This window comes from Microtus ochrogaster, linkage group LG2 (genome assembly GCF_000317375.1).
Source record: "Microtus ochrogaster isolate Prairie Vole_2 linkage group LG2, MicOch1.0, whole genome shotgun sequence".
NCBI classification, from domain to species: domain Eukaryota; kingdom Metazoa; phylum Chordata; class Mammalia; order Rodentia; family Cricetidae; genus Microtus; species Microtus ochrogaster.
The window spans coordinates 40,812,238-40,823,014 of NC_022028.1; the positions used below are offsets into that span (position 1 = coordinate 40,812,238).

At 46.7% G+C, this 10,777-nt stretch overlaps 1 protein-coding gene across 2 annotated transcripts in view; it reads left to right on the forward strand.

Moving 5' to 3' along the window:
• The window catches only part of Rhobtb1 (Rho related BTB domain containing 1), a 66,036-nt gene extending 57,316 nt beyond the window's left edge, over positions 1-8,720 (forward strand). For both annotated transcript variants that reach the window (XM_005360152.2, XM_005360151.3), the window contains exons 9-11: positions 3,118-3,206; positions 5,908-6,013; positions 6,528-8,720. In XM_005360152.2, coding sequence (XP_005360209.1) covers positions 3,118-3,206; positions 5,908-6,013; positions 6,528-6,697 — 365 coding nt within the window. In that variant the 3' untranslated portion in view covers positions 6,698-8,720. The remainder of the gene's footprint in view (positions 1-3,117; positions 3,207-5,907; positions 6,014-6,527) is intronic.
• Positions 8,721-10,777: the final 2,057 nt, after the last annotated feature.

The following is a 10,777-nucleotide window of genomic DNA, read 5'->3' on the forward strand; positions in this document are numbered from 1 at the left end:
TTGTTTTTTTTTTTTTTCTTTTTCTTAAAGCTATTTTTGAAAATGCTCTGACACTGTCAAGTTCATCTCGGGAGGGGGGGAGAAAAAGATTTGGCTTAACTTCGGAAGTCTTTTCTGTAACTTCTACATTTGTTCAGTGGGTAAGCTGAAGCAAGTCTGGGTGGAATACATGCATTTAAATCCCTTATTTTAAAATGTTAAGCCTTGTGCGGCCTTCCCTTAGAGGTGGGAGTTAGCAGTCAGGGTGCTTAGCCTGATACTTGCCCGGGAACTAATTCCAGTGAAAGCAGAGACACACTGTCGTTTACTGGCCTTCCTTGAGCCCTGGGAGAACTGTCTCTGCCCATGAGGCTTTTCACCAAAATTTTCCGAATAACTGAGTCAAAATGAGCGGAGAGCAAGCCAAACTGTGCAATATGTACTACACCCTCTAGCAATGACTTTCGTGATTTCTCTGCCCTCCGATACACAAATTACCTGGAAATAGAGTTCTCTTTTCTTCTTGCTTCTTCCCCAATTTAAAAGAAAGAATTTGCGCCCAGGCATGATGGAGCACACCTTTCTTTAGTCCCAGCGCTCAGGAGGCAGGGGCAGGTGAATCTACTTGAGTTCAAGGCCAGAGTGGCCTACCAAGCAACCTCCAGGACTGCCTGGGCTACCAAGAGAAAGCCTGTCTCAGAAAAAAAAACAAAAAACAAAAAACAAAAAAACAAAAGAAAAAGAAAAAAGAAAGAGAATAAGGAAAAAAAAAAGTCATTTCCCCAATCTGCTAAAGCCGTAGATGCAAATGAATATATGACTTTTCACCCATTAGCTTCGGGGAGCTGTAATGAGAATTCCCTTTTCAAATATGTGAGTTCCAAGCCCAGGTGACCATCCGCAGATTATACGCAAGTCCTTTGAAGATAAATTTGATTTCGTTTTTCATAGACCAAAGTCACTTGGAACCAAATCTGCTGAATCTGCTCTGTGTTCTCTATCAGTATAGTTGTGTTTTTACTTAAAGATTAAATCTGACACCGAGAACATGGGGCTGATTTCTACATGAAAGATTTTTTTTTTTAAGTGACCCTCAGAAAGCTTGTGTGAGAACTCACTCCAGTCCTCTTGCATGACGTTATAAAATCCTGCTGGTACTGATCCGCACACCTTCCCAGCATGGCCCTTGGGTTGCCTACGGCATTTGGTGGACACAGTCCGACCAAAGTGTGGGTTGAGACCCCCTTGGCAAACCTCCACCTCCAAATATATTTCCTTTACAATTCATAACAGCAGCAGAATTACAGTCATGGGGAAACAACAAAAACAAGTTCAGGGAAGGGTCTATTGCAGTTCAACATGGCAGGGCAGGCAGGACAGCAGGGGTAGCCAGTCAGCAGGGCACGCTGCACCAGCAGCCCAGATACAGGGAGGGATGGTAGGGAATCTGTTTTTCTCATTTTCATTCAGTCTGGGCACTCAGCCCATAGGACGGCACCACCACACTCAGGGAGGGTCTCCCTCCCCACCCCCCCGCCCAGACCTCCCCAAACCCATCCTGAGAAACACACCCAGGGGAGCGTTTCCATGGTGAGCCCAGATGCTGTCGAGGTGACAGTCACGATTAACCGTCACATTGGCCGTTACTTAGAGAGCCCAGACGACTTCTCGGGGAAATTTATCTCTAAATCGTTCTGTAAATCTGTCCAGCTGAGGAGGGCTGGATCAAAGGGAGCACCAACTTGTGCAAACAAGTGTGTGGCTCAAGACCACAGAGCCAGGTAGGAGGCGGGCATGCCTGGACAGGATAGACACACCTCAGACAGTGCGGGGTCAGTCCCAGGCTGCTGTAGCATGAAATTCCTGGTATCTCAGTGAATTATTAAAATTACATTAACATCAAGCTACAGTCTGTTAAGTACAAAACAGCGTTACCGCTAAACAATGGAGAAACTTTAACCAAAATAAATAAAGATGGCTTTAAAAAGAAAAAAATAAAAATAAGCCAACCCACCCTCTCTCTTTGACTTTGCTGAAATATTGGAGTGTGATTCAGGATTGTAAGCCAAAAAAAAAAAAAAAAAAAAAAAAAACCAAAAACACCCTATTCCCTTTTCCTTAAGCTGAACAAAAACATCATACACCCATTACACCCATGTTAGCCTAGGGCTGGAAACTACCCAAACAGAGGTGAGAAACAGTCACCCGAGCCTCAGAGCCACAATGTATACTCTAGCAGCAGGAGCTGGGCACAGGGCAACAGCAGACACAGCCCTCTCCAACTGGAGTCTTATTACTTAGGACCAATGTTCTTCCCCATCTTTATATTCCAAGAGATGGTACTTGGGGTGATCTCTTTGTAACTATTGAGGCCAACATATATGCCTTCACATTTATGTTTTTCAGTGATGTTTCATGTAGTAGCCCAGGCTGGCTTCAAACTGCCCGTGTAGTTGAGGAAAACTTTTACTTTCTGATTTTCCTGCATCTCACAAACGACGGGATTACAGGTGTGGGCCACCACAGCTGGTCTACACAGTGCTGGGGATCAAATGCAAGTCTTCAGGCGTTCTAGGCAAGCGCTCTACCAAACCACCTACATCATCAGTTTTTAATTCCCCAAGTAGACATGGTCCTCTATCATTCAGTCTTTGCTGTCAAAAGATAGCGAGCCTTGAAGATATACTCAAAGAGGACTGTGTCTGGACTTAGGGGATCCCATGACCATGCTAGACTTGAACCACACGGTCTAGTAGGAGCATCTGCCAGCAATGGATCTCTTCTGTGTCTGTACATTCCAAGGGGGTAGGTATGTGTGACTATTGAGTATTTAACAGGGCTGGTGTGGCCAATGAGCTAAGTATTAATTATCCAAGTTGAAATAGTCACATGTAGTCCATGGTTCTCATCCCAGGTGGGGTCAGGAAGGTCTAAGAGATTTCTGACTATTCTAGAAGCGCAGAGGCCCTAGAGACATGGATGCCTGGGTTGGGTACTGATAAACCACCTGAGTCAGCCCGGGACTCATTTCTAGCATCTACCCAGAACTGTGTCCACCATCTCCTCTTTTCTCCAGTGCTCCTCGACCAGCCCCTCCAGGCCAAGTGGTTTAACCCTGTCCTGCTCTCTCTTTCCCAGAGCAGCACGCCGTCCAGGAGCTCACAAAGGCCGCCATGAGTGGAGTGGGCATCGATGGTGAAGTGCTCTCTTACTTGGAATTGGCGCAGGTAGGTTTGTGGGCCCTTATCTCCCATCCCTGGTGAGTGTCCCACGAGCCCACTTTAACACTGATAGAAACATCCCTCTGTCCCATCCATCCAAATACAGATGTCACAGAGGTGTGCTTTTACACTGGAAAGATCAAAGAGTTTTAGAGTTTGATCAGCGTCCCGCCTACCGGGCTGCCTTTTAAACAAGGACCCCAAGGACCCCTTCCTCCATACCAGTTTGCCCTCCTGAGGCAATGCTTTCATATGTGAGAGAATCACTGGCTTAGGGGGAAATGGTGCCTCTCTTCCTTCTTTGAGTTCTTGGAGAAGTATTTGGCCAAGACTAGTTTCTAGAACATTCCATAAAGCTCTGCAAGCCCCCCTGCCAATGAACGGTTCACTGAAGGTTCCCTGAGTTTTCTGAGATCAGTTTTGTTAGTATCGGTGTCCATGAGCCCCACACAAACATCCATGCGTGCATGTAGTAGACACACACACCTCTTCCAGATCCAAGTAAAGATTGGGTGAGATCCGACTAAAGGTTTAGGCACAAAGATAAATTCTACCTCAGTTTCCTCCTCCATAAGACAGGAGGATGGCAACCCTTGACCTCCCAACCTTACAGGGGAAAAGGATGTTCAAGAAGAAGCCCTGAAGATGGAAGTTCTCTTCCACTGCAGAATATGCAGGCAGAATGATTTGGGCCCAGCATAAACTTAGCAACAGTAGTTTACACTCCAGAGGCAGGGCATGAAGACTGAGTTCTAAACTTGTTTTTTTTTTTTTCCTTCTGCCTGTGGAGTTTGGTTTCCTTTGTTCTCTCTCAGTAAGGACAGTGCTAACCAAGACTTAGGTCAGGCAATTTAAGTGGTTGTTGCCCAATCACAGGAGAGAAGGTGACCTCAGGAAGAGGACAGTGGAACTATGGCAGGTGTTGCTCAGCCCGGCCAAGTGTGGCCACAGGCGATGGCTCAGTTCACAGGGAGAAGGTACACTGGGACTGGGAACCGCCAGTTGCCTCGGACTTGAGTCCAGTTGCCTCAGAATTTCTGGCTGTGTGGTCCCCAAGTCCCGGGAACCACCTCCAGTATATCCGAGCAGCAGATCCCCTACGGTCACAGACTCCTAAAACCCAGCTTGAAAATCCATCCAGTCAAGACCAGAAGCTGAGGGCGGGTGTGTACTGCAGTAGAAGCTCCATGCCTCATCAGAACCAGTTGTCCAAAATTTGAGGTGTTTGGAAATACCTCCTCCCCTAATGTGAGGGATAATTTATGACTGGGCTCTATCCATAAGTATCCTGCATAGAAGAAATTGTAATGGCCCAGAATGTTCTACTGGGCAATTCACTGGAAGTAAAAATGCGACCTTTTCCTGTCTTCCCATATACCCATGACAGGCTGTGGTGTGATTGCTTCTAAGCCTTGGCAGACCCTGGCAGGAAGTTAGCATGACGTCTGTGTTTTAGCCTACCTGTTAGCCTTCAAGCCAAAGAGGGCTTCACACACAGTGGAACCCTGATCTTTTGTCCTTGCAATTTCTGTGGTATAAATTCTCCAGTCTGAACACCAGGACTCACTGATCTCAAATCGGGGGAAGCAAGTCATGCAACCAGTTCTCTGAGCTGTTGAAAGCCCCCCCCCTTTATGTTCAGAGATAAACAACATGAAGAAGAAGCTGGAAGGACCTCCACCAACCACCTCCATGACTGGAGTTGTGGGTTCGCGTCTCCCCAGAGTGGCTTTGAAAAGACGAAGCGCCAAGCCTCGGAAGAACCATGCTGCCATTCCCTGGTTCCTTATTAGCCAGAGAGATGCATAGGATGAGTCCAGAAGGGCAAGGGTGTCCTGCCGGGTCAGAGGAGACACAGGGAGTGGACCATCTGGTTTGGGGGCCTCGGGCAGTCACCTTGACCTCAGCTGCCATTTCGCCAGGCATCTACCCAGAAAAGCTTCAGATCCTCCCACCTCACCCCCATGCCTGCTGTTACGTAACCAGAGGGCAGGTACAGGACAGCTGTGGCATGCTGCCTTCTTGCCTTTCGATCCTTGGCCCCAGCAAGCCGAGCTCTGACATGTGACACGGAGTATTCCATTGCCGAGTCTCCTTAAACAGAGATGGCATCGTTCTATCTGCCACTGACTGGTACCTTCCAGAGGGCATGCATGGCCACCTATCACCAGTGGGCCAAGGGGGAAGGCAGGACAGGACAGCCAGGCATACTTGAAACTCTCAGTGTGATACGGTGTTTATTTTGGGGACCATCTATCTCGGTAGGCAGTAAGGGAAGGAACATGAACACTATACTTGGCTGACATCAGAGCCATGGTCAAAGTCAGAACCCTGAGGGCAAAGCAAGAATTTATATTAGTTCTACAGGCTTTTTATATCTCTTCATTCCCTCCCCCGCCCTTACAATGGTTCGCATTTCTTTGTAGACTTGTTTTAAACTTTTGTATCTTTGTAAACTTTTAGTATGTTTGTGTGTGTGTGTGTGTGTGCGCGCGCGTGCACATGCGCGCACGCCACAGCATACATGCCTGTGGAGGTCAGAAGAATTCCCCGGGTCAGGCCTCTCCTTCCTCCACGGAGTCCCGGAGATGAAATTCTGTCATCCAGCTTTGGCAACGCGTACCTTTACCTACTGAGCCATGCCACTCGCCCATTGCCTGGCTTCAGCAAACAGAGCCTGACCCCGCTTCTGGTTCCCTTCCTGCAGTTTCACAATGCCAACCAGCTAGCCGCCTGGTGTTTACACCACATCTGCACCAACTACAACAGTGTCTGCTCCAAGTTCCGCAAGGAAATCAAATCTAAGTCGGCAGGTAAGGGGCAAGGGTATGCGTACGAGTTCCCTGCCATCTATCTGTTACCCTTTCCAAGCTCTCGGGAGGGACCACACTCAGCGGGCATTATGTGGTCAGTCCCCCTTGAGTGTGTGGTAAGTCACAAATTCAAGTGACATGACCCAAAGAATTTTAGTTGTAAGGGAGGGGGTTCTCTTTGCTGATTGTCTTTCTTGGAGAATAATAGGGGAGGGGCTGGAATTAGGGGTGCCCTGTTACAGAGTATGCTGAGGCAACTGGCCTCCCTTTGTTTGTGGATGGACAACCAACTCTGAAGAAAATCCAGTGGCTTGGGGTCTCTATGCCTAGCACAGATTCTGTATCTCAGACCTTAATGTTGCCTTCTGCAGACAGCCCTGCTCATAGCTCCTGCCACCTCAGGGTGTCTGTTGGGAGGTTTATGAGGGACATGTGACTGGTCTGAGCGTCCAAGACAGTCAGTGGGCAGCAGGAATCACACCGACAGTATCTCTCCTCCCCTCCCCGCCCCCAGACAACCAGGCGTACTTTGAGAGGCACCGCTGGCCCCCCGTGTGGTACCTGAAGGAGGAAGACCACTACCAGCGTGTGAAGAGGGAGCGGGAGAAAGAGGACCTGGCGCTGAAGAAGCACTATTCGAGGAGAAAGTGGTTTTTCTGGCACTCATCCCCAGCTGTGGCCTGAAGGGGATCAAGGGGATCGCCATCCACTCTGACCACCCCTGCCATTGACAGCTCTACTGTAAAAACCAGTCTCCTCAGCCGTTTGCGCAGTTAGGGTTTCGGGCACTGGCTTTTCCACTTGCGTGCGTTTCTCTCCATCAGGATCAAAGCACAAGCTCGCCATCCACGAGCCTGGACATAAAAGGAAGTTGAGTAACTCACCGCATTCCTTCGGCCCATACCTGTCTTTTTATATTTTGGGTTTTTTTTTTTTTTTGTTAGGAAGCTCAATACTCTTTAGTCCGTTCATTATTTGTTCCTTTTTATACATACCAAGACAAGCAAATCCAGCTTTCATGCTCCAGATTCCGATTGGAAAGTATTTTTATATGGTCTCTTGTATTTAGTTAAAATGACAATACTGTGTATTACTTCACTTCAGAGGCCACACGTTGACCACGAAGTTGCCCCGTGATTCTCTCGCCCCCGCATGACCACAGTCGAGCATTGCTCATAATTACAGACTTATCCTTTTGTTGTGAGGTAAAGGGTTGGGCTGAGATCACCCCCCCCCCACCGAAGTACAAGCTGGAAGTGCTTAATCTTTGTGCTGATGAACAACACTGGTATAATTACCTACTTACAAGATTTTTTCTATTTAAGTGCTAGTAATTACATGGTTATCTGTGCCATATAAACGACGGTGAGGGCAAATATCTTATTGTTTAAGTTGTCTAGATTCAAGAGGATAATCCTCATAATCACCAGAAGGGCTTATTAAATCCCAGTACTATCAGGGGCAAGACCAGCTGGCGGACCTGGGTACCTACGACAGAGTTCAAGTGCCACTACCGTTGGATGCCTGTGTCAGAGTCGGTGGCTCTCGGTGTTCTGGTATCTTAATGCGCTTCTCCTGGCACACTAAGTTCCGTAACCTGAACAGAGACGAGCAAAGGAGGAAAAGCTCGTCCCACTGTCTACAGGTCTGTCACCTTGGCCCTCGCACCCGCGGCCAACTTCACTTTGTAAGACATATTTTTTTTTTTAACTCTTCCCAGGGAAAATTCAGGTTACCACTAAAGTAGGCCAAGGCAGACCACCTGCTTCTACAGCAGTACCACGGAGCCTATGAAAGCCCAGCGCTGGAGGCCGGGTCTTGCTTTCTCCAGCAGAGAAAGGAGCCAAATCCCAAGAGCCTAGGAAATGGTGCTATCGTGTGGTAGTTCTGACCCCGTGTCCTTTGGGAAGTTCAGTGTTAGAACCGAACGTGGAGAGCAGGGGAGCTCTCAAGAGGCATCAATATCATTGCCCCTTGGCAGATTAAAATGTTACAGTACACACACACACACACACACACACACACACACCATTAGAGAGTCATAGCACCTCACCTACCACGGGATATTGTGTGCTGGACACTGGGGCTCATCCTGTTGGGAGGTCACCTTACTGACACTAAGGGCTATTGATTTTTTTGTTTGTTTTTGTTTTCTAGGTTTTTTTTTCTAAAGATGGAAAGGAGACAATTGAGTCCAAACTCCAAATGCCATATGCATTTGAAAAATCTGTGTAGACCACAGGCAGATGATTGTTTCTGGCACGGCCATGTACCAGATTCAAGAGCTTAGAAAGGCCTGGGAATGCACCACCCTCTCGTGGCAGAGAGGGAGCAGGGGAAGAGGGAGTCTGATCAAGCCTTCCCCCTTAACTTTGTTAATAGGGAACATAGCTAATGGAAGGAAAGGGTATATAGAAAGAGAGGCTGTATGTCAAGACTCGGGGAGAAATGGCATATGGCCACCTTAAAAATCCCAGAGGTTGTTTTCAGTGAGTAGTCCTAGTCAGATTTAACAACCAAAGCTCCATCTGATTGTACTCTTGCCAAAACCTAACAGACACATCCATGAACATGGGGCGTAAGCAATAATATCCACTCGTGTTCTTCACAGCTGCTGGAACCAAGTGGCTGGTTCATTTGGTTGGCACTGATTAGCCTTTAACCATGGCGGTTTGTTTCATGTTTTTTATTTCACAAAAAAAAAAAAGCCAATAAAATTGTTTAGCTATAAAAAAAAAAAGTCTCTGGTTCTGTATTTTTTTGTGTATTGTGTAAAATCCTCATGTGTCTTTGAATAGCTTTTTAAAAGGTATCAATGTGCTTCATCACCAGAGCTTGGATTGAACTGATGAAGCTTGGATGGCTGTCATTTTTGTTTAGTTATTTTCAGGGAAGAGCCCATTGCCAACGTATAGACGAGGTATGTGCCACTTTGCTCTTTCTTGGACACTGCCATGTGCCATTTGGCATTGTGTGGCCTTGGGGGATGAAGATAATAACAACTTCGTTCTATTGGAATGGTTGAAATCAGAATTCGGAAAATGCTGGTAGCAATTAAATAAAAGGTTTGGATTGGTAGGCCCTTGAGGAAGTCCTTCAGAAGCAAGTCTGAGGAAGCCTCTGGAAGGATCTGTGACATCTAGATAAAAGGTTACCAAAGCTTCAAGGGAAGTAAGGTCTTTAAGGAAATCTCCCAAAGTGGATGAGCTCTTTGAAACTCTAGGGGAAAGAGTCAAGCTTTATAAGAAATAGTCACCGGATGCCAACAGTGAGGTGCATCCCCACCTTTCCTACCATTACAAGGTCCCAACTGTGGCATGTTGCACATAGGCACACCAGGGCAGTCAAAACCTGCACAGAATCCTGCTGAAAACTGTGCAGGGGTTTACACACACTAGATCTCAACTGCCCCCCTCTCCCAGAGAAGCATCTTGGCGCTCACAGATTCTACTGGCCTAGAAGGAGCTTAAACATTCTGTGAACACTCAAACGCAAAAAGCTCAATGAACCTAAAATTTCAAGTTTTACAAACTCAGTTTTCTGTCTCTGACATGGGCTAAATAGAAGGAATTATACCAGAGGGAAAGCCAGACAAATCCCAAGCTTAAGAATTTTCCTGAGTGCTATGTTTCTGAAATAAATGCTTCTCAGTAACTCAAGACTCATAAACCTTTCCTTTGAATTACTTCTAGACTAGACACTTATACATACATACAAACAGACAGACAGACAGATTCTGGTAGGCAAAAAGCAACAATTTCTTCTTTCTAAAATAATTTAACTGCTGCCTAAAAGTTATTGTTGAGGTAAGGTTAGCCATGAAGAACATACATATATAGTGTGTGTCTTTGTTGCTTTCAGCAATCTATCACAAAGCAACACTACAAACCAAAAACCAAAAATCTAAAGGGTCAGAAGCCATTGGCAAAAAGCACAGAAGCTGAGTTAAGCACCATAGGCCATGGATGTATTCTCTTCCAGAGTGCTAATTTATAAAGTGACCACATATCTCCAAACTTCACTGATTTCTTTTTAATGAAGACTTCAGTGCTTGTTGCTATAATCGGCTATGGATGACAGAGTGGGCAACTTACAAAGAATGTGAGTTTATCTGACTCAGGGCTCTGGAGTCTGAGAAGTCCAGGAGAATCTGGCAGCAGCATCTGCCAGCATGGAGGGAGAGTCATCCGGCTGTGTCACAACACAGTGGAGAAAGAACACTGTGAGGCCAGACAGAGCCAACACACGTCAGTTCGGGACACTCTTCTTGCAAAGCCTCCAGTCTCTTCAGGGGGAAAACGCTGCTTGCCGCAGCCACGTCCCTCCACGCTTAGTGCAGCTTCGGCCTTGATTAATGCAAGCTTTATCCTTCTCCCGTAACTGAACGCTCAACCTCTGCCCTTCAAACATGCAGTGTTCTCCAATACCAACTTGCCAATGTGTTCCATGACAAACCCCATCTGTCATCTGTTTGGATGATCTGCTTTGGAAACCCAGACACATGGCAATACCTGCGGTCCACCTTGGCTTCCAGCTGCCCCCTAATACTCTAACCCTTCTATTCTGCTGGTTCCTGTTGGTCTCATTTCATGTACAAATTCACGCAAAACCAAGGTGTTAGATCTTGAGCATGATGGTAACAACTTGCTTTCCCAGGCTCTTTCAATTTCATTGATTTGTTTCTTTGCCATACCCAACTGGATGGACCAATGGCTGAACTCACCCCCATTCTCTTTCCTGTTCCATTGGTGATGGGAATACTGA